We start from the raw sequence: 26,927 nt of genomic DNA, 5'->3' as shown, positions 1-26,927 counted from the left end.
TTTGTGGCTATTTAGTTAGCACCAAACTGGGACTAGATTCTGCCCTGGAATTGTAAGAAATCTTTTCCTCAAAAATACCCTTGCTCATCATACTACTGCTATGAGACTGTATTACTAAAGTGGCAGGAGGGTGAAAAAAAGGTGAAAAAAGAGTGTGAGGCTACAATCAGTCATACTTAGGAAATGTGTATTAGCACTAAACTGAGATCGGATTGTGTCCTGGATTTGAAAAAAAAACCCCCAAAAATACCATGGTTTGTGCTTATTATACTACAACATCAGTAAAGTGACAGGAGGGTGCATAAAGGTAAAGCATATCAGACTTCAATTAGTCATACTTAGGAGATGTGTATTAACACTAAACTGGGACTGGATTCTGTCTTACAATTGCCAGAAAGTAATTGGGAGGAGGGTGCACGAAAGTAAGGAGTGTCAGGCTTTGCTTGGTCATAATAAAGCTTTGTGCAGAAATACTGTGTACATAGCACCAATAATGAGATCAGATTCTATTCTGGGAATACAAGAAAACCTTTCCCTAAAAATGACTTGTGCATGTTATAAGACTGCATTGTTAAAGTAGCATGAGGGTGCCAATGGTAAAAAAAAGTATCAGGCTTCAATTTCTCATACTTAAGGGATGTGAATTAGCACTAAATTTGGACTGGATTCTGTCCTGGGATTGCAAGAAATTATCTCCAAAAAAGACCATGGCTTGTGTTCATCATAATATAGCAATAAGTGGCAGGAGGGTGCACAAAAGTTAGGAGTGTCAGGCTCATGAAAAGCTTGTGTAGAGAGGTTGTGTAAATGGCACCAACAAAGAGATCAGATTCTGTCCTGGGAATCCAAGAATTCCTTTCCCCAAAAATGACTTTACTTGTGCATGTCATACAACTGCATTGTCAAAGTGGCAGGAGGGTGCAGGAAAGAGAGAAAAAATTAAGGTCTATGAATCTGATGCTGGACAAAATCTGACCATGGACATATTTTCTATTTACCCATCCAATAAACTATTCCACACTAGTCTATGACCATCCAGTAGTCCTGAATATTTGCTGTGAGCTCTCTCAAATGGCGGACTGTGTACTTACAAGGCTGTCCATAAACCACGTCCTGTTGTGACTTCTCCCATAGTGCGCCTTTAACCCCTCGAGCCCAGACAGGGCCAAGTCTTCTCACAGTAGAAGCTAAATGTATTTTGTATGTGTTTATGTGGGGGAAGTGATAAGAAAACAATTCAGTGTTATCTCACGGCACCGTGTCCAGGGCGCAGATGACAGGATGCGACCTCTCGTGCACATCCTCTATTTTACTATTTCAATCTTGCAGATAAAGATTTTAGCCCAGAATAGCTCTTATCATCCACTTATTTGTCTCTAGATTGTATTATACAAGCCATAAGCACATCCCGAGCTGTCTCCATGTGTTTTTGTATCATTGGGGGGTACATATATGAGCACTGAGTAGAATATAATTCTCATATTTCCAATATTACTGTATCTCCTAGGTGGCGCTCTCCATATTTACTTGTTATGTGACCCGACTAACCTGATTGGTGTCTGTAAAGCAAGTGAATATGTGATATGAGGTTTCTGGTGGAAACAGCTGTCTGGAGGGGACCTCTATGCCCATCTATTCCCACCCAACACCGCTATCTCTTCAGATACTTCTGTCCCCTCCAGACACCTCTGCCCCTCCATATACTTTTATTCTCCAGACACCTCTACTTCGCCATATACCTCTATCCTCTCTAGACACCTCTATCCTCTCCAGACATCTCTGTCCTCTCCAGACATCTCTGTCCTCTCCAGACATCTTTACATCTTCTGATACTTCTATCCTATCCAGACACCTCTATCCTCTCCGGACACCTCTATCCTCTCCAGACATCTCTGTTCTTTCCAGACATCTCTGTGCTCTCCAGACATCTTTACATCTTCAGATACTTCTATCCTCTCCAGACACCTCTATCCTCTCCAGACACCTCTATCCTCTCCAGACACTTCTGTTCTCTCCAGACACCTCTACCTCTCCAGACACTTGTATCCTCTCCAGACACCTCTGTCTTATCCAGACACCTCTATCCTCTCCAGACACCACTGTCCTCTCCAGACACCTCTGTCCTTTCCAGACACTTCTATTCTTTCCAGACACCTCTACCTCTCTAGACTCCTCTACCTCTCCAGACACCTCTATCCTCTCCAGACACTTCTGTTCTCTCCAGACACCTCTACCTCTCCAGACACTTGTATCCTCTCCAGACACCTCTGTCTTATCCAGACACCTCTATCCTCTCCAGACACCACTGTCTTCTCCAGACACCTCTGTCCTCTCCAGACATCTCTATCATCTCCAGACACCTCTACCTCTACAGACACCTCTGTCCTCTCCAGACACTTCTGTTCTCTCCAGACACCTCTGTCCTATCTGGACATCTCTATCATCTCCAGACACCTCTACCTCTACAGACACCTCTGTCCTCTCCAGACACTTCTGTTCTCTCCAGACACCTCTGTCCTATCTGGACATCTCTATCATCTCCAGACACCTCTACCTCTCTAGACACCTCTACCTCTCTAAACACCTCTGTCCGCTCCAGACACCTCTGTCCTATCCAGACATCTCTATCCTCTCCAGACATTTTTACCTTTTCAGATACTTCTGTCCTCTCCAGGCATGTCTTTCCCCTTTACTTTTAATATGTCTGCACATCTTGTTGTCACTTTTGTACATATGGCCGCCACTATCCTGCAGTATTATAATATTATATGCACTTTAATTTTTGGAAAATAACTCCCTTTGTGTAGAATTGTAGGCTGAGGCTTGGCTTGCCAGAAAATGTGTCCCGCGTCTGATAACTTTCTTATCACCAAGTTCATTAATTATAGCTTTCCCATATTTCTCCTGAAATACCGCACTATGGAGCCTGGTATCTGTTCTACAAGATAACCACAATCACAACTAATAAAAAGGGCCTACGAGGCATAAATAATAAAGTGGGGCTGCCCTCCTACTGCTTGTGTAATACCATGGTGGAGGTTTTGGAGAGAGGTAGCCCTCATGGTATTGTTGGGGGGGGGGGGGGGGAATGGACCAGCACTGCTCACATAGTGCCATATGTTCCCTACAGGAAGGTATCATATAGTGCCGAAGAGTACAGATAGTGCTATAATGTGCCTACAGGAAGCCACCGTATAGTGCCAAATAATACAGGTAGTGCCATATGGTCCCTAGAAGTAGACATCATATAGTGCCAAATAGTACAGATAGTGCCATATGGTTCCTACAGGAAGCCATCATATAGTGCCACATAGTACAGATAGTGCCATATGGTCCCTACTGGAAGCCATTATATAGTGCCACATAGTACAGATAGTGCCATATGGTGCCTACAGGAAGCCATTATATAGTTCCACATAGTACAGATAGTGCCATATGGTCCCTACAGGAAGCCATTATATAGTGCCACATAGTACAGAGAGTGCAACATGGTCCCTACAGGAAGCCATCATATAGTGCTAAATAGTACAGCTAGTGCTATATGGTGCCTACATGAAGCCATCATATTGTGCCATAGTACAGATAGTGTTATATGGTGCCTACAAGATTCTTCCATATAAAGTTTTTAAAAAAAAGTACCATACAGTGGCTAAATAATATTGTTACAGAGTAAACATATAACACTGTCATAGGCTGAGTTAATAATGTAATATAATGAAGTAACACTGCTCAAATTACGCCACCATATGGTCCTGAAGGACACTACAGTTAGTGCCATATGGTTCCTACATTATTCCGCCATATCTGGTCAAAGGACAGTTTGGATACTGCCGTCTGGTGCCTATCTCTGGAAGTCACATGGTTGGCCCAATATAGTCACCTATTACGGTATAGTCCATTTCGTTCTAGCCATCAGAAAGGGTCAGATTGGTCTGACTTTGCCCTAAATATGTCAGGCTTAGACATGAGACCCTCGAGGGAAAACACTGGACATAGGGGTGTCATAGAGAGGGGTCGAGCACTGTGGTCTTAGCTGCTCCCAATCAGATGGACACAAGCTGTCCATACATGTGAATGACCTCCATGTACATAGCACATAGGCAACCAAGGACAGATCCTGGGGCAATCAGGTGATCACAGCGACTACGGCCTAAAAGGTGTCTTTTATGAGACAACCATTTTATATTTAATACATATCAGATTGGAAACCAGTCTTCGAACTGCCTATAGAAATGAGATTTTTCTTGTCAGTATCCTACATCCAATCATAAATTTGTGTACATCACTGATTTTAACTCAATTGGCCAATTTTCTTTTTTAAATGTAGATTGTAGGCCCACATAGATCTCACAATGTACATTTTTCCCTATCTTTTTTTTTGGAATATGGGATGGAAATCCATGCAAACACGTGGAGAACATACAAACTCCTTGCAGATGTTTTTTTGCCCTTGGTGAGATTTGAACACCAGGACTCCAGCGCTGCAAGGCTGCAGTGCTCACCACTGAGCCACCATGTGGCCCCTGGCCAATTTTCTAATACACATGAGCATAGGATTGGACATGTTGGATTTCAGTAGGCCCGATCCTTTGTCCTTAAGGGAAATAAATCACTACCGGAGGTGTCTGACACCAACTTATTCCCCACTCCCACACTTAGCCACACCAAGGGTGCATGTCTATGGGGTCTTTGCTACGGATTGGCTGACATTTATTAAAGGGGATGGGGCATCTTTAGAGCTAGCCTTAGACATTAGATTTTTCTCACCAGCTCCCTTCAGAAATTGCTGATTTTAACAGAATTGGCCAGTTTTCTCTTATATAATATTTTGCCAATGTTTGACATGGGCTGGAGAAAAAAGGATCGGACATGTTGAATTTCAGTATGCCCGATCCTTTGTTCTTATGGGAGATAAATCACCACCAGGATTGTCTGACTCTACCTTATTCCTCACTCCCACTTATCCACACCAAATGTGAACCTATAGGTGTGGAGTTTATTGGGCATAGCTGACAGCCAAAAGAGCTTTGGTGGAGAATTATTGAAGGGTCGGGGTCGTCTTTAGATCTGGCTATAGACCTTAGATTTTTCTTGGCAGCGCCCCACGTCTCTCCTTCTAACTCAACAGAAAGAGTGACTTATAATATAGAATTTCCATGTAAAACGTCGTAATAAATAATGTAAATGAAACATAAAATGACACATACAATGACATAAAATTTTGCCATTTTGAACACAAAACATGTTCTTATCCTCAAGGGAGAGGCTACAATAAACTGAGACAAAAAGTTGGCTCGCAATTCCAAGCATCTGTATCCTGCCTGAACTTACATATCACTGAGCATTGCCTTGTGTCACACCTGCCTGAGCAGACATGGGCATATGACATTTACAAAAAAAAATTATATATATATATCTTCTAGCACGTATCATCAAGAAAAACATCATTGTTTTCAAGCTCTCTTATCTTGGTTCTCCCAAATATCCTGTTTCTTAGAGTAACATAGGCCAGCACCAATAGGACTCTCTTCCTGTCATTGCCTGACTTCATTTCCCGGAGCTCGCACAATCTCATCCGCTCCAAACAACACCATCAAATTCTACTTTCTGGTCAGAGCGAGGCTAAAAAAAATTTAGTTTACTTTTAATATAGAATCAATAAAACTGATCGGCAGGATGGCGAGTACGATCAAGGTGAGGTCAATCTGTTCTGCTATCGTTACTTTGTTTCGCAACTTTTTGGTTTTTTTTCTGTATTTTTGCTTCTTTTTTTTTTAATCAAGAGAGATAAGTTTGGGTTGGGCAAGAAACACCCCCACTGCCACAATAGAAGGCAACAAGATTTCCTTTGCAGCGCTTAGTAAATTTCCTTTTTCCTATTTCAACCATCCGCAAGCTTTAAAAACGTGAATCTCTGCAAAAAAGTTGTATTTAGTGTAATTTTTTATTTCGTGATTGAGGCTTGGGGAAGCCAACAATTCTAATTTTTTTTTTTGTTTTAAATTTGGTGTTGTCTTCATTTTAGAGGGACGGCTAGTGATGGGGGGGGGGTTTGTTCGGTAAATTGGACTACGATTTTGGAATTTTTTTTTTTTTTTTTTACTGAGCTGCAAAATTTTTCAAAAACTTTATAGATTTCCAATTAATTTTTGTTACCATTTGAAACGGTGGGCTGAATATGTGTAGGACTAGTGTGTTTGTTTTGTATGTGGTATGGGTAGATATCAGAATTATTTATTTTTTTATACGCTGGTAGGTAAAAATATCTTTAATCTAATGATTTTATAATAACATGAGTGCTCAAAAAGTTGCATATTATTGTAATATTATATATTCTGTATTATATATGTACTAATACTCTATGTAACGTGATACTTTTTAGATTACAATATATGTAATACATTTTATCTATTTTTGTACTTCTTAAAATTTTAATTTTTATATTTACAAAATTCAAAAACTTAATTTGTGTTGTAATTTGTGTTTGCCTAGCAGTATAGTCTCATGATGTATGTATATCTATGCAATAATTTACATACAACATACAAGTAATGTAGTAGATTATGAGTTATACCCCCCCACACCTATCCTAAGCAGATTATTGAGCCATATTCTGGGAATTTGCTAAAAAAAAAATTATTATATATTGGAATTTTTTGTTAAATTGTACATGATAGATGTGATCACGTAGCTGCTGGGGAGATGTAGTATGAATTTTCAGGAACAGTAATGCCAGGCACTATTATATTTTTATCACTTCTCAGTGTCTGGCCTGGCTTGATAAGACTTACATTGTTTTGTTAACAGGAGACTGTGGAAAGTGAAACATCTATAGAGAAAAAGGGAACAAAAGGGTAAAAAAGAAACAACCAGAAAGTAGTAAAATTTTTCAAAAGTAAATACAAAAATGGAGATCAAATTAGAAATTTGAAAAGAATTTAAAATATAAAGAGAAAAGGGCTCTTTGAATAAGTTGTGAAATTTCAAAAAAAGTCTTCCCTTTTCCAGTTACTAGAAACCCCATCACTTTAATTCTGTAAAATTAGGTTTTGATGTCCCCTATGACTTATTTGTTTTCTGAAATTCTGAATTTTATTATTTTTAATTGTTAGAAATTATTCCTTCTAACGATTTTATAAACTTTATTCGTTCAAAAGCAGAACAAGTAAAAAATACACAATTTTGAACAAATATATATAAAGGCAACATGACAGTTAAAACTAGCACAAATATAAGGATTAGGGTTGCAACATTTTTGTTGTGTTTTTGAATTTATTTTTATTTTTAATGGTGTTTTGAGGAACTTTATCCTCAAGGGAATAATAAGGTGGACTGGAATTTTTTTTGGGGGGGATTTTTTTTGAGCGGATACAACAGAGAAGTATTAGTCTTTCATTTATCTTTCCTTCCTTTTGGATGCACTCCTGACAGTCAAAAAATTCTTATTCCAACCAAAAATTTCCAGAAAAATTTGTTATACAGTAAATTCTGTATTAAGGTGGAATCATACAGGACGATATTGTGACAAATTTTGTTTTTAGAGCTGTGAGTGGAAACACAAGAGAATTATTAGTCTTTGTACTTTTCCTTCTTTTTGGATACCCTTCTGATTTCGATTCATAAAACTGCATAAAAAAGTGCCACAAAAACTTTTTGTGTAGTTCCAGCCTTAAGCCTAGGGTCACACATAGTGGAAACCCGACAATTTTAGCTGTTGTGGAAATGCAGCAGAGAAACAAGCAGGTCTAGCAAAGTTAACAAGATTTTATTTAATATCATCTCCCATTGTGGAAAAAAATGTTTGGGAGAATGCAGAATTTTTTAAAACTTACATTTTTGAAAAACTCAGCATGTTAATTGATTTTACCTGTGGACACGCTGCTTTTCCCCCATATACCTATATGGTGTGGGAGGAAAAAATGCACAGACTAGTGAAAAAACTGTTTTTTTTTTTAGATAAGTTTTTGCAGTTTTTCCCACAATTTTTTTTTTTTTTTAATCTTTGATTTGTTACATCTGACTATAGCCTAAAAACTGGATTCAGATATGCACTTGGGCCACTTTATGTTCACTTTTCACGTAGCCAAAGCAAAAAGTAGATGTAAAAATGAGGAGAAATATAACTTTTAATGACTATTTTTGTTTTTCATACAGTTTTTGAATCAAAGCCAATGGTGGATTTAAAGGGATGGGAAATACAAAGCTTATGGCTCGAAAAGTTGACTGCATATGATTTTGTAGCGTAGGGACTGAACCAAATTTTCATCAGAAAAGCTTTTACAGCATTGAAACATTACCGAAAAAAATGCATTAAAAAATGTGATGAAACCAAAGCAAAAAATGTCTTAGTGATGCAAATTTCAATAAAAACTAGTTACCCCCCCCCCCCATTATTGCCCCAGCTATCTACCCCCATGTGTAAACCTAAGTCCTTTACTCCAGGAAAATTTTGTAAAAATCAAGACTTGATTTTGTTTCCTAATAAGTTTCTGAATTTGATCAATTTTGGCTCTTATTTTTGCTATTATATCTCCTGGTTGAACAATTTTCAGTAGAAGTTTTTACTGCTTTGATCCACTGGGCTATAATCACTCTGGAAGTTTTTGGTGATGTTTTTGATGTAGTTTTTTGCACCAGTGTATACATAAGAGATGTTAATTATCAGTCTTTCCTTCCTGGCTTTGCTTAAAAAAAATCTGCACAAAAACTGCTCATGTGATTCCACCCCAAATGTAAACTTTGAAAAAGTATGGGAAAATGCAGCCCAAAAAATTCTATCTGAGACAGACAGGGGACAGACTCTGAATTTAAGGCACATTTGATTGGTATTTATTAGCAACATTTTTTACACTTAATTTTTTTTTTTAACACGAGGACTCCTGCGCTGCAAGGCTGCAGTGCTAACTACTGAGCCATTTTAGAGGGGGCACATACTTTATAATGACTTTGAATATTCTGCTGACTTGATTCCTTAAAATGATTCTGCAAGGAGTCTATCACAACTTATGTCCTCCATGGTTTGGGGTATAATTCTGACCCCAAGTCACATGATTGGAATCTGATTGGAAACTGCTTCGCCTCCCCTCCCCTCTCCTATCTTCTCCTCCCCTCCGCTCTCTTCTTCTTTCCTCTCCTCCCCTGTCCTGTCCTCCCCTCTCCTCCCCTCCCCTCTTCTGTCCTCCCCTCTTCTCCTCTCCTCCTCTCTTTCCCTTCCCTTCCCTCCCCTTCCCTCTCCTGTGTTCGCTGTTAGTTACCTGTATCATGGGGCCCAGACCCAAACCCCTAGACTCGTCATATACCAAACTGCAGAGGAACAAGTGATGACTGACTCCCTGGAGAAGCCCTTTAATAAGGATCTCTCACTTCCTCATCCAAATCCACCTCTTTTCATTAGTTAATAAGCGCTGCTCCACTGATTCCTATGCATTTGGAATTTTTCTCTAGCCCCCACCATTCCTGAGCAATCAGTGCTGTTAGTTTCAGCACTCAATATGCTAATTAGGCTCTCTACTGTCAAGTGGGCAGTCTCAGACTATCTGCTGTAGCCTTTGACCAGCTATTTGTTAGTAGAAAAGCTAAAAGAACCAATAGCCTAGGAATGGTAATGACTAGACAAAAAAATGCAACTGCTCTGGAATCCGTGGAGCGGTGCCTATTGAAAAAGGCAAAAACTTGGATTTGGTAGATGTGGTGAAAGATTCTCTATAGGTCAAGGCCTCACATAGCAGGCTGCAGCAAAAAAGCGCTGTGGGAAAAACTGCGTCGGCAATGCATCAAGCTTTTACCCTGAGCGCTTTTCACAGTAGTCTGCAGTGTTTTACATTATACCTATAGGGAAACCATCTGACCTGCTGTGATTTCCAGAATCGCAGCGGCTTTGGAAATTGCAGTGTGTCCACACCACATATTTTTTCGCAAGGTGTGGATGGGATTCGCTAGAATCTCATCCACCCTGCAGTGACTATAAAATGCCACGTTTTTTCCGCTGTGACCAAATTGTGGCATTTACGCCACGTGGGGTCACGGCCTCGAGGAGACTTCTTCCTCTATTGTTAGCAAATATCTGTATAAGTCACAATACAACAATTCTGGAACATCTTTACTTATAACTCTGTCTTGATCTGTTCCCCTGTTATGCCTCCTGGAAATTTATGAATAAATTGGGTATCAACATTTTGCTTTACAAATGCGTGTGTCCCTGTACATTCTGGTACTATCAACACTGATTGGACAGTGTTGTAATGTGTCGGATTACGCCCCCAACTGGTAACACCCAATTTCTTGGAGGAATAACTGAGGAACAGAACAATACAGAGTTATTAGATAATACAGTGTGTTCCAGAATTGATACATTATTGGAAATAAAAGTAATGTGACATATAAAAGCAACATTATAAAGAGAAAACATTGGAGTCATCGAATATCAGTCACATCAGGGCCGATATACGGGAATTGTCAGGGAGTTTGTAATTCATTGTCTGCTTTTCATTTATCTGAGGCATATTATTGTACAGGTCAGGAATATTTCACCAGCGGGGGCCATATTATTAATGGAAATACCAGCAGAGGAGATGTTATGCCTATGTATATAGTATAAAGACCTGCGGTAATATATCCGCCATCTACTATAATGGTCACTGTACAGTATGTGTAATACATACAGAAAGGAATCATTATAACAATAACTATATTATTATAATAATAATAATAATAATAATAATAATAATAATAATAATAATAATAATATAAAACATAAAAATATAGAAGTATTATTATTATTATTATTATTGTTATTATTATAAATAAAAATAGTACAAATAATAATAATATTAATAATATATAAATATATAATATAAAAATATAGAATTCTTAATAATAATACTAATAATAACAACAATAATAATAATAATAATATATAAATAAAAAAATATCTAAAAATATAATTATTATTGATAATAATAATATCAACAATATATATAAATATACAGTATAATATATAAAACTGATATTAAAATATTATTATTAATAATAATAATAATAATAATAATAATAATAATAATATTACAACATGCCTTCTTTATGTGTGTGCTGTATATCCTTAAAGGGATTAATACAGGATTAGAAAAATATGTCAGGTTTATTTATTTATTTAATTATTTTAAAAGTAAACAGTGCCACACCTGTCCACAGGTTGTGCATGGTATTACAACTCAACCCTATCCACTTCAATACAGCTGAGCTGCAATATCAAAAACAACCTATGGACAAGTGTGGCGCTGTTTTTGGAATGAATGCAGCTATGCAATCTCTCAGAGACAGCTGATCTGCAGGGGTCCAAACAGTCAGACTCCTGCTGATCTAAAACTGATGGTGGATAAGAACCCCTTTAACCAAAGCAAATTTTTTTAAGTTATCTCATTTGTATCTTATATATAATTTGTAGTGGATATAACTTATTCTGTGAGCTGCACAGATCTTCCAGTTTGCTACAGTGTATCAGTTTGGTGTCCGGGCTGTTGAGCTCACAGAGCATTGTCTAGACTGGATACAATGTATCAGCAGAGAGAAGGACTAGCTGTACAAAGTGATACAACCAAGAGTCTTCTCATCCACTGACAGCAAGCAGAGATCTTAACAATGGTGAAGAACAGAAAACATCTGTACTGTAAGGTCAGAATAATAGAAGTTATTATCACATGTGGCTCTAAGGGGCCCCAAGGTCTTTCCTGTATACTGTGCTAGTAAGATAACCTGGAGCTAATGATACAATGAGGAGGGGTCCGCCACGTCCCCTTTTCTACCTGAATCACCTCTTGTATTGTCCTTACTAATACTTTGGCCCCTTTCACGTCTCCGGACAGATATTGCGCAGTGTAAACCGCCTTGTTTTCTGTTGAGCAGATGGCGTCTTTGTAAAGTGCTAACTCATGTGTCCCTGTGACATGTTGAGGTTTGTGGTCATTCCGCAGCTTTGTAGCGTTTCGTCTGTGTGACTGAGGGCAATTATTGTGAGCGTTGTAACTGACTCACAGACCCCTGACCGCAGGCAAATGCAAGACGTAGCAGATGGAATGTCTAGAATGCAAGCAATGCAGGCACCGAGCCACGGGGGCGACTGGAAAATTACTCATATTCTGCAGAAAATGGAAATACTCTCTTTAAAGGACTTGCCCACTTTGAAGATTCTCCCAAAAATGAACCTGCCACCTGCTGAGACCTCCTGTGATCAGTTGTATCCTTGTTGAAAGTCTTTTAAATTCCTACAGCACCACCACTGGGGAAATGATGTATTACATCGTGTCCACTGAAATCAATAGGCTGCCTATGTAATGCATGGACAGATTGGGTCCTCCAAATGAAAGAAGTCATGTAGACACCATAGGTGATTGATGGAAGATAATTTTTTTGGATTTTATAGGGATATGAGTGTCCCTTGTACCCATCTTTGTATGAAGCAACAGAACAGTCCATTCATCTCTATACAGAAGAGAGGTTGACCACTGCTCCATTCAGACGAGGGTACAAGGGACACTGAAATCAATGAGTGCTCTCGATAGGGGACCCTCCAGAACTCACTAGAACACGGGTTCTGTAATCCAGACGGCTCCTCTGACACCCTGCGACATGTTTTCCAGCCTGATCACACCAAACTGCTACTGCAGCACAAAATCCAATGATAAAAGGTCTGTAGACAGATACTTCCTCTGTCAATTTCCCATACAGATAATGAGCCAAATCATGGAGGACTAATACAGGAAACGTATCCAGCTTCCTGTCTAATAGGATTCTGTCCTTGCCTCTAACAAAGGTGATGCGGCCGCATTACACCATTGTAAAAAGTACCGAACACCCCAACGAGGCGACCTCAGGACCCAAAGTTTCCATTTAGTAATGTGGAATCTGCAGTAAGGTGCGAAATAATATAGAAAAAATGTCTAATAAAATATAAATATACAAATAATATATAAATAAATGTACAAATAATATTCTACTATATACCGTATTTTTCGGACTATAAGACGCACCTAGGTTTTAGAGGAGGAAAATAGGGAAAAAAAATTTTGAAGCAAAAACTGGTAAAATATTTAATATATGGGAGTTATAGTTTTGCAACAGCTGCAAGGCCACATTGACAGGTGACCCTGCAGCTGTACGGGGACGCATAGAGTGTTTTTTTTTTTGCGGGGCCAGAAGTACTTTTTAGTTATACCATTTTGGGGAATGTCTATTGCTTAGATCACCTTTTATTGAAAAAAAACCGGTGGTTTATGACATATGATCTTCTACTTTTATATATATATTCTAGGGATAGGAGGTGATTTAGAACTTTTATTTATTTCATATTTTTATTATATATTTTTAAAGCTTTTTTTTTTATTACTATTTTATTCCCCCCCCCCCGGGGCTTGAACCTGCGGTTGCTTGATTGCAAGTCCCATAGACGGCAATACAACTGTATTGCCGTCTATGGGACATTCTGTCTATTAGTATTACGGCTGGTCATAGAGACCAGCCGCAATACTAATACAGCAGTGACAGGTCGGGGAGCCTCATTAGGCTCCCGGCTGTCACCCGAACAGGTCGGCTCCTGCGATATCGCCGCGCAGGAGCCGGCCTGCATCTTTACAGGTACGGGGGAGGCACAGGTTCGGGGGAGAAGGGGCCGCTGATACTGACCCGGCATCCGCTGTACTAGAGAGGCGGATGCCGGTGAGGGATAGACGCCGGGGCCTGAGACATCGCTGCCCTGCCCTGCATGAAGCCAGCTCCCGCTGCTGGCTTCATGTAGGGCAGAGGAGCGCAGCGATGTCTCAGGCCCCGGCACTTGTAATGGCGTCTATCACTTGCCGGCTTCCGCCTCTCTATTACAGCGGATGCCAGGCGCCACATTCGGCCTATAAGACGCACCCTTCTTTTCCCCCCAAATTTGGGGGAAAAAAAGTGCGTCTTATAGTCCGAAAAATACGGTATATACCACAAATATATAATAAAACTAGAGGGAGGACCCGGCTTCGCACGGGTATATTACATTTTATGTTTGTGTACTGGCCCCATAAGAATTGTCCAATTTTGCACTGGTGTATTTTGTATGTTGATTGTGTGTATGTCCATGAGCGTCATGTGATTATGTGTATCTCATTTTGGATGTCAGTGAAAAACCTGTGATCAGTTGTTGGATACCTGGAGTAAAGCTGTATCTAATCCTTCCCCGTGTAGTACTGTGTTTAGATGCAAGTGTCTAATTCTTGTTGGTGTGGTACTTTGTGCAGATGCACATATCTAATCCTCCCCATGTGATATTGTGTGAAGAGGCGCGTATCTAATCCTCCAGTAAGTGAAACTGTGTGCAGACGCACGTATCTAATGACTCTGGTGTGTGGTACTGTGTGCAGATGCGCGTATCTAATCCTCCCCCATGTGGAACTGTGTGCTGAGACGCGTATCTAATTCTCTGGCATGTGGTACTGTATGCAGAGGCCTGTATCTAATCCTCCCCTGTGTGGTATTGTGTGAAGAGGCGCGTATCTAATCCTCCCCCGTGTGATACTGTGTGCTGAGACGCGTATCTAATTCTCTGGCTTGTGGTACTGTGTGCAGAGGCATGTATCTAATCCTCCAAAGTGTGATACTGTGTGCACACACGTATCTAATCCTCCCCTGTGTGGTACTGTGTGAAGAGTCGCGTATCTAATCCTACTGCATGTGGTACTGTGTGCAGACGCGTGTATCTAATCCTATGGCGTGTACAACTGTGTGCAGACGCGCGTATCTAATCCTCTGGAGTGTGGAACTGTGTGTAGACGTGTGTATCTAATCCTACGGCATGTGGTACTCTGTGCAGACGTGTGTATCTAATCCTATGGCGTGTACAACTGTGTGCAGACGCGCATATCTAATCCTCTGGAGTGTGGAACTGTGTGTAGACGCGCGTATCTAATTCTACGGCATGTGGTACTGTGTGCAGACGCGCGTATCTAATCCTCCCCCATGTGGTACTGTGTGTAGACGCGCGTATCTAATCCTACGGCATGTGGTACTGTGTGCAGACGCGTGTATCTAATCCTATGGCATGTACAACTGTGTGAAGACACGTGTATCTAATCCTCCCCTGTGTGGTATTATGTGAAGAGGCGCGTATCTAATCCTACAGTGTGTGGAACTGTGTGTAGACGCATGTATCCAATCCCCCGGCATGTGGTACTGTGTGCAGACGTGCGTATATAATCCTATGGCATGTGGTACTGTGTGTAGATGAGCGTATCTAATCCTCCCCCGTGTGATACTGTGTGCTTAGACGCGTATCTAATTCTCTGGCTTGTGGTACTGTGTGCAGAGGCATGTATCTAATCCTCCAAAGTGTGGTACTGTGTGCACACACACATATCTAATCCTCCCCTGTGTGGTATTGTGTGAAAAGGCGCGTATCTAATCCTTTGGCGTGTGGAACTGTGTGTAGACGCGCGTATCTAATCCTACTGCATGTGGTACTGTGTGAAGACGCGTGTATCTAATCCTATGGCGTGTACAACTGTGTGAAGACACATGTATCTAATCCTCCCCTGTGTGGTATTGTGTGAAGAGGTGCGTATCTAATCCTACAGTGTGTGGAACTGTGTGTAGACGCATGTATCCAATCCCCCAGCATGTGGTACTGTGTGCAGACGCGCGTATATAATCCTATGGCATGTGGTACTGTGTGTAGACACGCATATCTAATCCTCCCCCATGTGGTACTGTGTGCTGAGACGCGTATCTAATTCTCTGGCTTGTGGTACTGTGTGCAGAGGCATGTATCTCATCCTCCAAAGTGTGGTACTGTGTGCACACACACGTATCTAATCTTTCCCTGTGTGGTATTGTGTGAAGAGGCGAGTATCTAATCCTTCGGCGTGTGGAACTGTGTGTAGACGCACGTATCTTATCCTACTGCATGTGGTACTGTGTGAAGATGCGTGTATCTAATCCTATGGCGTGTACAACTGTGTGCAGACGCGCGTATCTAATCCTCTGGAGTGTGGAACTGTGTGAAGACACGTGTATCTAATCCTATGGCGTGTACAAATGTGTGCAGACGCGCGTATCTAATCCTCTGGAGTGTGGAACTGTGTGTAGACGCCTGTATCAAATCCTTCAGTGTGTGGAACTGTGTGCAGAAGTGCGTATTTAATTCTCTGGTTTGTGGGACTGTGTGCAGACCCGTGTATCTAATCCTCTGGTGTGTGATACTGTGTGCTGATCTGTGTATCTAATCCTCTGATGCGTGTATCTCAGTTTGGATATCAGTGTTGTATTGTGCATGTGGAGTGACCGTGTGTATTGCAGTTGGAATATGAGTGAAAGTCTTGCAGGTTTGTATTGGCTAAGGGGGGGGGGGCACTGTGTTTGAAATGCTGTATCTCAGCAACGGTACGTCCGAGCGAGTTGGAGTCTCGTCTTAAACCTTCCCGGATATCTGAAGTATCTCTGTACCAAATTTGGTGAAGATCGGTCCAGTCGTTTGGTTCGCATTAGAGCACAGACAGACAGACAGACAGACAGATAGTCAGACAGACAGACAGACAGACAGAAATTCATTTTTATAATATAGGGAGATATAAATATACAAATAATATATAATAAAAAATATATAGTAAAATATACATATACAAATAATATATAAATAAATGGACAAATAATATTCTTATATAATAATAATAATAATATATTCTAAATATACAAATAACATAAAGTATATATATATATATATATATATATATATATATATATATATATATACATATATATACAGTATATATAAAATAAGATATAAAAATACAAATAATGATATATAATATATAACTAGATGATAGGTCATCAGTATTTCATTGTTGGACCCGACACCAATCAGCTATTCTGGTACCTCCAGGCATGAGGTGCAATACCTGGGATGGTGGCAGAAGCGGCGGGCAATATAGTGGCCATACTGAGGTACTGCAGCTCTGCTACTGTTACTTTGTTCCAGTTCACATTGTGGCTTCTTCGTTACTGGAAACATTCTCAGACCATAGACCACCAGTTGTAGTCTCAGGAAAAACCCTTTAATTTCTGTACTCTTCTGTCTATTCACATGCTTGAAATGGTGCCCAAATGACACTACAATGATTTTTATGGAGCTCCTATGTTCACGAAATGTTAAAGAGGTTGTTCAGGAATTATAGAAAACGCAAAAAACAGCATCATACTCTACTATCGATGGCGCTCTATTGTACAATCCAGATTCCCTTTCCCTTACTAGGCCTTGCCAAGCCAATAACGAAAAGGCCCACATGAACGCCAAATCACAGATGCTAGAGGGACTGGTGATTTGTGTTTTGTCTTACACCCGTCCCGGCCACCCCTGACCTTCCTAGAATTCCTGGACAATCCCCTTTTACATTGGTGAAATATTTCGCAAATCAATATTATATTATGTATAGCATATATAGTAAATTTGTTACAGTATAGTATATTCTATAGTGTATGACAGAATACACCACAGATATATTATGCATATTATATAGTATATGTATAGTATATAGTATTATGTTACAGTATAGTATGTGTATAGTATATAGTATTATATTACAGTATAGTATGTGTATAGTATATAGTATTATGTATGGTATATAATATTATGTTACAGGTATGTGTATAGTATATAGTATTATGCATAGCATATGTATAGTATGCTAGCTTTTACCCGCGACTTCGTCTGCGGTGATTTGAGAATTGGGCGGACACAGACGTGTGAAACTGTAAAAGTGCTTTAAAAAGTTTGGTGGGCTAGCAAATGTGATGTGTTATATTGTGTATGTCGTGATACAGACAATGTGATGTGTTGTATTGTGTCAGACAATGTGATGTGTTGTATTGTGTATGTCGTGATACAGACAATGTGATGTGTTGTATTGTGTATGTCGTGATACAGACAATGTGATGTGTTGTATTGTGTATGTCGTGATACAGACAATGTGATGTGTTGTATTGTGTATGTCGTGATATAGACAATGTGATGTGTTGTATTGTGTATGCCGTGATACAGACAATGTGATGTGTTGTATTGTGTATGTCGTGATACAGACAATGTGATGTGTTGTATTGTGTATGTCGTGATACAGACAATGTGATGTGTTATGTGAGTGAGTAGAGTGAGGGCTACTCCTGAGGAGACAGTAAGGAGTGTGCAGGCAGGTTGAGGCAGGAAATGCCAGGCAGTGTGTGTGAGTCTATAGCTGGGGCTAGGAGTCCTGCTTTTGTGAGTCTCCTGCTAGGAAGCCATGTTGTTTAGTTGCACCAAAAGTAGCCTGTGACTCAATCCTAAGGGAAAACTATGTTTGTGGAAAATTGCACGCAAATCCGTCCAGGCGTTTTAGCGTGATTGAGGAACAAACATCCAAACTCACAAACATCCAAACATCCAAACACACAAACTTTCACACTTATAATATTAGTAGGATAGTATTATGTATGGTATATAATATTATGTTACAGGTATGTGTATAGTATATAGTATTATGTATAGTATATGTATAGTATATAGTATTATGTATAGTATATGTATAGTATATAGTATTATGTACAGTATATGCATAGTATATAGTATTATGTATGGTATATAATATTATGTTACAGGTATGTGTATAGTATATAGTATTATGTATAGTATATGTATAGTATATAGTATTATGTATAGTATATGTATATAGTATTATGTATAGTATATAGTATTATGCTACAGTATGGTGTATGTATAGTATATAGTATTATGTTACAGTACAGTATATGCTATATAGCGTATGACAGTATACACCACAGATATATTATGTATAGTATATAGTATTATGTTACAGTATGGTATATTCTATATAGCGTATGGCAGTATACACCACAGCTATATTATGTATAGTATATAGTATTATGTTACAGTATGGTATATTCTATATAGCGTATGGCAGTATACACCACAGATATATTATGTATAGTATATAGTACTATGTTACAGTATGGTATATTCTATATAGCATATGGCAGTATACACCACAGATATATTATGTATAGTATATAGTATTATGTTACAGTATGGTATATTCTATATAGGGTATGACAGTATACACCACAGATATATGATGTATAGTATATAGTATTATGTTACAGTATAATATATTCTATATAGCGTATGGCAGTATACACCACAGATATATGATGTATAGTATATAGTATTATGTTACAGTATGGTATATTCTATATATCGTATGGCAGTATACACCACAGCTATATTATACTATGGGAGCGTTTTCCATGTTTCTCGCAGCTACTTTGTTGCTGTTGCATATTCCGCGATTATATAACTGGGAAGTGACCTTCGATGAAACTTGGCCATTATCAGCTGAAGTCGTCTCTTCTTGTGCCACATCTAACAATGAAGCCATGAGCTCAGCCCAAAGATTTATAGTCTAATGTGAAGGTCTTGTTGAGTTGACTAAAAAATGATAAGTATTTTTGGAAAGTTCTCAACCATCTGGCCAAATGAGATAAAACAGTCTGTGTAACCCGCTCTGGGCCTGGACGCGGGGCTGAGTGCGAGGCCTCCAGGGGCCGCGTGAGTCATAGGAGTGGGCAGAGCGCTTCTGGACATCGTGGGGTTAATGCCAAAATGGACCTTTTTTGCAGATTTTTTGTTTGCTCAGCATATCTTAGTTATTTATTGCGTATTACGCACCATTAGGCAGGTTAGCACGCAAGCCCCAGGGGGGTTAAAGGGGTGATCAGATAATAAAAATTTGCAATATTATGTAATATTTTTCCCCTGTCCACCACCAAAAGCACCAACAACATACACATGGGCATCACAGCAGGACCATGTGACCATGGATGAAGGCATCTGGTCTCACGAATCACATTGGACATGATATGGCACGCGTGGGTCGTTTTTCTTAGGGAGAGATTCCACCAGGATGCATTATGGGAAGAAGTCATGTGACCATATGACGGTCTGGGGAATGTTCTAATGGACAAATGATATCATGTGGAATGTACCACCGACCTAGACATTGTACAGACTCGAACCTCACTACACGGCAGTGGTGTCCCCCTTATCAAAAAATTCCCACTGACTCTCTACTGCCACCTATCAGTAAATATGCTGTAAATCAGCGTTCAGACTCCTTGATCAGTCACTGACCTAGACTCATCCATCTATTACTTTTTGGGTGGATTTTACTCTAAAATACTATCCCAGCAGTATAATTTTTGGCAAAAATTTTTGGTGCTTTTTTTTAGTATGCTTTGCAAAAAAAATTTGGACTGTTTGTGATGTTTTTGGAATAAATATGTAGCTTACATTTGATGCCATGGACTTTTTGCAACTTTTGATCACGATTATGTCTAAAACTGAGACCCAACCCAAAAAAGAACTAAAATATGGCAAAATTGGGGCACAAGCGTGATTACATTCCGTGAAACATATTTAGTAATCATTTGCACCAAAATTTAGTGTGATTTGCATCGGACACGGCTTCTCAATGTGCTTGGCCAGGATTTAGACAGATTTGTAAACTGCAACTTTATAAAAAAAAAGTCTAAAAAAGTTGCAAAATTTAGCAAATAAAATAAAATAATATCCATTATCTACTCACAAATGACCGCCATGTAGTGCACCTACTGCTGAGAGTATTTTACAAGCAACTTATTTTTGTTGGTGAGATCCAGAAGGGCTCAAGGTAGTCCAACCCTAAAAACATGTTATAGAATCCCGAATATTTTGGATTTTACTATGTTGTATGTGGGTGGATCACCTGCGCTGGACTCTGGTGCTTCATTCATGGGTGCAGTCATCCTGTAGGCCGTGTGCGGTGCGGTTATCATCCTACAACAACGGAATACTAGTGTTTCCTGCATTGTTAGCAGAATTGATGGGTCTCGCAGTCGTCTTCCTGCTCTCACATCCATTACTGTTCATCTCCTTCCTGGATTGTGCCTGGTTCTGTGTAGTCTCTGTATACGGTATTCATACTGGAATCTCACCGCTAAGACCTGGTGCTAACATGTCCTCACTGACAGATGCCTGGAATATAATAATACCAAGGGTCACAGGCAACTGGTGACTACAAAAGTGTTGCCAAAACTGGTCAATGTGTCGTCAACTTAAGTCCAGCACAGAATTATAGCAGATATATAGGTATCTTTCTACAGTATATGTATATACTGTAGATACATAGGAGCAGTATTATAGTAGTTATATTCTTGTACATAGGAGCAGTATTATAGTAGTTATATTCTTGTACATAGGAGTAGTATTATAGTAGTTATATTCTTGTACATAGGGGCAGTATTATAGTAGTTATATTCTTGTACATAGGCGGCAGTATTATAGTAGTTATATTCTTGTACATAGGAGGTAGTATTATAGTAGTTATATTCTTGTATATAGGAGGTAGTATTATAGTAGTTATATTCTTGTACATAGGAGCAGTATTATAGTAGTTATATTCTTGTACATAGGAGCAGTATTATAGTAGTTATATTCTTGTACATAGGAGTAGTATTATAGTAGTTATATTCTTGTACATAGGAGCAGTATTATAGTAGTTATATTCTTGTACATAGGAGTAGTATTATAGTAGTTATATTCTTGTACATAGGGGCAGTATTATAGTAGTTATATTCTTGTACATAGGGGGCAGTATTATAGTAGTTATATTCTTGTACATAGGAGGTAGTATTATAGTAGTTATATTCTTATATATAGGAGGTAGTATTATAGTAGTTATATTCTTGTACATAGGAGCAGTATTATAGTAGTTATATTCTTGTACATAGGAGTAGTATTATAGTAGTTATATTCTTGTACATAGGGGGCAGTATTATAGTAGTTATATTCTTGTACATAGGAGGTAGTATTATAGTAGTTATATTCTTGTACATAGGAGGTAGTATTATAGTAGTTATATTCTTGTACATAGGAGTAGTATTATTGTAGTTGTATTCTTGTACATAGGAGCAGTATTATAGTAGTTATATTCTTGTACATAGGGGCAGTATTATAGTAGTTATATTCTTGTACATAGGGGGGCAGTATTATAGTAGTTATATTCTTGTACATAGGAGGTAGTATTATAGTAGTTATATTCTTATATATAGGAGGTAGTATTATAGTAGTTATATTCTTGTACATAGGAGCAGTATTATAGTAGTTATATTCTTGTACATAGGAGCAGTATTATAGTAGTTATATTCTTGTACATAGGAGCAGTATTATAGTAGTTATATTCTTGTACATAGGAGTAGTATTATAGTAGTTATATATAATCTTGCCAGTGGGGCAGTATTATAGTAGTTATATTCTTGTACATAGGGGGGCAGTATTATAGTAGTTATATTCTTGTACATAGGAGGTAGTATTATAATAGTTATATTCTTATATATAGGAGGTAGTATTATAGTAGTTATATTCTTGTACATAGGAGCAGTATTATAGTAGTTATATTCTTGTACATAGGAGCAGTATTATAGTAGTTATATTCTTGTACATAGGAGCAGTATTATAGTAGTTATATTCTTGTACATAGGAGTAGTATTATAGTAGTTATATATAGTCTTGCCAGTGGGGCAGTGCTATAGTTATTTCATAAGCTAGAACTTAGAAAAGAGAATATATGAATGTAAAGTAACATTATGTAATCTGACGGCTGTACGGACGATATAGAAGTTTTATGCCCATTATATAGATTCTTCGGCAGTAAGTATTAAGAAATGAAAACATTTTTTTTTTTAAAATTCAGATAGAATAGAATAGGATTGGTAATGAAAACTATTAGGAGGGGGCGCTTATATTGAATTTCTTTTATTATGCATTCTGTTGTACAAAAGAAGAGCTGACCCTTCAGGATTGGATATTAGATCCTATGAGGACGCATGGAGCGGAGTTATGATCTTCTCATTTGCAGTCCATTATTAGTAAGTATGAAGGTGTTATTACATGGAGACCGGCTGTGCCTAAGTGATAGTGACATCTGTAAAATCTTGTGGAACTCTCTGTGGTTGGGGTTTGTTCCACAAGTCTTTCAGCCCTGGCTCTGTCCCAATCCACTTTTGGCTGGGAATTGCCTAATATATTTGACTTGGAAGCCTTCGTGTTGTAATAATGTGCAGCACAAGAATAAGTAAAATAACCATTTGTGAGCTTCTGTACAAAATATTTGTCTTACATTATCTGAAGGGAGCAGGGCGAGAGGGTTGTTATGTTCTGCAAAGTGATTCAGACTCGGGCTGAGATTAATGGGCTGATGTGTAAGTACGTGCACTTTACCATCTGCCTTCTGACTCTGAGCTCTAGCTGGAAACATGTAACAATAGAGAAGGAATGAGCTGTGAAGCCTGGTATTTTTATAGTATCGTAATCTCATTTTATCGTGTTTTATAGACTGGAGAATCCAACATTGAGCTAGTCTACGTAATGTAGTATTGATAAGCCATTGGGCAGGTTATAAGGAGCACATTGGCATAGGGACTGCATGGTTGAGATCCTGCCAAAGCGGATGACAAAGGGTTCTGGTTGCCGAATTCCCATGGATGTGACTCGTATAATATGTCTCACAGATGTGTCACACAAGTCTCTTATCAGAAGATCTTATTTGGCATTTTATATATACTGTAGCATTGTTATAGAATAGGAAGACCCCCATACCCCCACCCATTAGTCACTGAATGGGGATTGAAATACAGACAGGTGGGTTGTTGAGGCCCTATAAAAAAATGGTAGTAGAGGTGACATCTGGTTATATATAGGAAAGACTGGTGGTAGAGGTCCCTAGGTGTTGGACACCCTTGGGCAAGTGGCCATTTTGCCTTTCATCCCTTGCTGCAAGGATGCCAGGCGTATAAATAATTTACATTGACAGCTCCTCTACTATCCCAACAACATTTACATTTGCTAGAAGCTAAGGTGTGAATATCAAGGAGATCCAATAGATATAATGTCCATTAAGGGTCAATAACAGGCATTTGACCCTTATGTCATGGAGTCCTCTTCTTCTTTGCTATGGTACCTTCTTTTCTCCAAGTAACCTCCACTAGACATGAGTGAATCAACTTGGATCCAATTAAAAATTGGTTCAAATTTCCCAAAAGTTTCAGAATTCAGCAAACTTGAAACTTTTGGGATTTGTCCCGCACAAATCGCTGAGAATGGTGGCCACCATTTTACAGTTTTGACACCATGAGGACCAGGCTGAATAAAGAATAGTTGCATTTCATATTAAGGAATTGTGAGAACTGCATGGAATTCCTATCCAAAAGGAAACATTGACATTGCTGTGGTGGATACCATGAGGTCAAAGGTCCATAGGTATGTTCTGGACCAGGAATACATAAGAACTGACAGATCTAATATCCTAATGATAATTCCTTCAAACTCATGACTGCGCCATTTAACGTATTATCTCCTATACCAACCACAACATTGAACCTGTAGATTTTCAAAAATATCTAATAGTTATGGGCACCACAAAGTCCGAGTTCCACCAATTGTATTCTAGATTTGGAATTTGTGACCACTGCAAGAAATTCCCCTAAGATCATATCCAATCCATGTCACAGAATGCCTCCCAAGCCATCCACATTGGACCAACAGACTCTCAAAAAGTTGTTAATATTTTATAGTGGACTCCATAAGGTCCAAGTCCATTAGTTGTTTTGGATTAGGGATATGTGAGTATTGACAGATCTCCTATTCTTATGGAAATTTCTTTGAGCCCATGACCATGTCAATATCTCCCATGCCAACTACCATGTAAAACCAGTACACTTTCAAAAATATCCAATAGTTGCATTATGGACTTGATAAAGTCCAAGTTCCCTTAGTTGTGTTCTGGATCTGGGAATGGCAAGCACTGCATAAAATTTCCTATCCATTCCATGTCAAGGAAAACCTCCCATGCCAACCACAATATAACCATTGGCAGATATTTATACCCAAAAGGAAATTCCCTTGAGGTCAGGTCTTTTTTTTAATACGGTAAACAAATTGTCTCTTCATCATAAGGAAGAAATCTGGTTTGACTAGATGAGTTTGGTTTCTTCTTATTTCCGTAGGAGACCTAATTTGCATACATTTTTTTCCCATGAACCATCGCTCCTAAGAACGTCTCCATAACCAAAGTAGATCTCTTCAATAAGAACCAGTCCCATCCACCACTTCTCAATGGAATAATCATTATCTCATCTTCATATAACATCTATTGTTTCCACACAGAATGGGATTTAGAACATATTACATAGTCATCGTGGAATTCAACCCATTGATGTTTAGTCTACATGGAAAATGGGATCTTACCCCTTTTAATGTTGTTTATTGCAGTTGACTGCAGCTTGTCAGGTGAAGGTTAATAGCTCTCTGGTTAAAGTAGCTCCAAGCCCAGATGGGTTATCAGCCCCGAACACTCGCTACAAGATTAATCTCATTTCCGACAAGACTTCCTTTTCCCTCAACTGATTCAACTCAGCCATTTGACCTGTCATCGGCCGTTGGGAGAGGGCTGGATTACCAGGGGTCTATGAAAGCTCTTTGCTCTGTGAAACAATGAAGAGCCCGTATCCTATCGCAAAGGAACATCTTTACATTCGAGTCAATTTCAGTCTTGTTTGAAAGGTTGTGATTCATAAACAAGCGAAACAATCGTTGGTGGATTTCATGAGATCTCACCATTACCCGCTCCAGCTTTTTATGTATTGGCTGGGAGTCCTAATGTATTCTCATTGTGTTATCGGCCCTTTGAACATTATTTTCCTCTTGGTGGTCACTGATATAACTTTTTGTGTTGTTTGAGTGTTTTTTAAATTTTGTTTAATGAGGTTGACGTCCAACTAAAGCCGCAACATAATATCATGATCAGGGTAGGGAGGGCAGACAAAAGATCACAGGCTACAATGTAAGAGCTGGTTTACTAATGACTGGGAATACAAAAACAAATGATCCCCGCCCCCCCCCAAAAAAAAAATATATAAAAAAAATCTCACATTCTTGATAACCGCCAGCACTATAAATGTACAGACTGCAAAGGGTACAGCAGGCGTAAGCCAAATTCTTGTTTAGCAGAAAGCTCAACCGTCCATCCACATGTATGCTTGTCGTAGCTGAGTGTGCATGTATTTTGAATGGGAAAGGGCAGTAACCCTGGTTAACCTCGTTTGGACATTCCAAATCAAATCAAATCAAAAAATGCTTTATTGGCACGTCCGAATAGGTATTTGGCATTGCCAAAGCTAGTAAAGTGAGCGGTGGGGGGGGGGGGGGGGGAGTTGGGTTATGTGGGTGGTGGGTATGGGGGGGTGGTTTGGGTTATAACAGTCCATGGAGTCTCATCTTCCTCTTCGTTGGTGACCGCTATATGGGGGGGGGGGGGTTGAAGGTGGGGTGGGGCGGGTGTATTGGATAAATATAACAGTCCATAGAGTCTCATCTTCCTCTTCGTTGGTGACTGCTATATGGGGGGGTGGGGTTGGAGGTGGGGGTGGGGCGGGTGTATTGTGATAAATATAACAGTCCGTGGAGTCTCATCTTCCTCTTGTTTGGTGACAGCTTGCCACGTATTGGGCAGCGATCTCCACAGTGGCCTCTTCTTCTCCCAGTAGGATGTAGAGTTTCCTCTTCTCGTCTGCAGATATGAAGTCTGGGATGTGGGCAGAGAGTCTTTGGTAGTAGACGGCCCTCACAGCTGAGTATCCTATACATATTAGATAATTGGTCGGCTCCACCAAAATTGGTGGTTTCACCAGACTTTAACTCAGCGTGTATAGCCGTGTCCCAGATCTCCTTTGATAGATAATGTCAGGTGGAAAGAAGGATTGGACAAGTTGAATTTGACATGTCCAATCCTTTTCTTCTCTTTGCCCCCCTGGGATCTTTCTGC

General features: G+C 39.2%; 1 protein-coding gene and 1 long non-coding RNA gene across 3 annotated transcripts in view; one reads left to right on the top strand and one right to left on the bottom strand.

Moving 5' to 3' along the window:
* ERG (ETS transcription factor ERG) overlaps nucleotides 1-26,927 on the top strand; it is a 138,802-nt gene that overhangs the window by 73,395 nt on the left and 38,480 nt on the right. Inside the window, exon 1 of one of the 2 annotated variants that reach the window (XM_075263541.1) lies at nucleotides 5,567-5,694. The exons of the other annotated variant lie outside the window; for it this stretch is intronic. Coding sequence (XP_075119642.1) covers nucleotides 5,677-5,694 — 18 coding nt within the window. The 5' untranslated portion in view covers nucleotides 5,567-5,676. Of the gene's footprint in view, nucleotides 1-5,566; nucleotides 5,695-26,927 lie in introns of those variants that run through there. 2 annotated transcript variants of the gene reach the window in all.
* On the bottom strand, nucleotides 1,942-2,527 carry LOC142193603 (uncharacterized). The gene is made up of 3 exons (XR_012714992.1): nucleotides 2,473-2,527; nucleotides 2,179-2,416; nucleotides 1,942-2,142 (listed from the first exon to the last, which is right to left on the bottom strand). It is a non-coding gene; the product is annotated as an uncharacterized LOC142193603 (long non-coding RNA).

The sequence above is a fragment of the Leptodactylus fuscus genome, chromosome 2 (genome assembly GCF_031893055.1).
Source record: "Leptodactylus fuscus isolate aLepFus1 chromosome 2, aLepFus1.hap2, whole genome shotgun sequence".
In the NCBI taxonomy this organism is placed as follows: domain Eukaryota; kingdom Metazoa; phylum Chordata; class Amphibia; order Anura; family Leptodactylidae; genus Leptodactylus; species Leptodactylus fuscus.
Note: the sequence above shows the minus strand (reverse complement) of the source record. Positions and strands in the feature narration are given on the sequence as shown.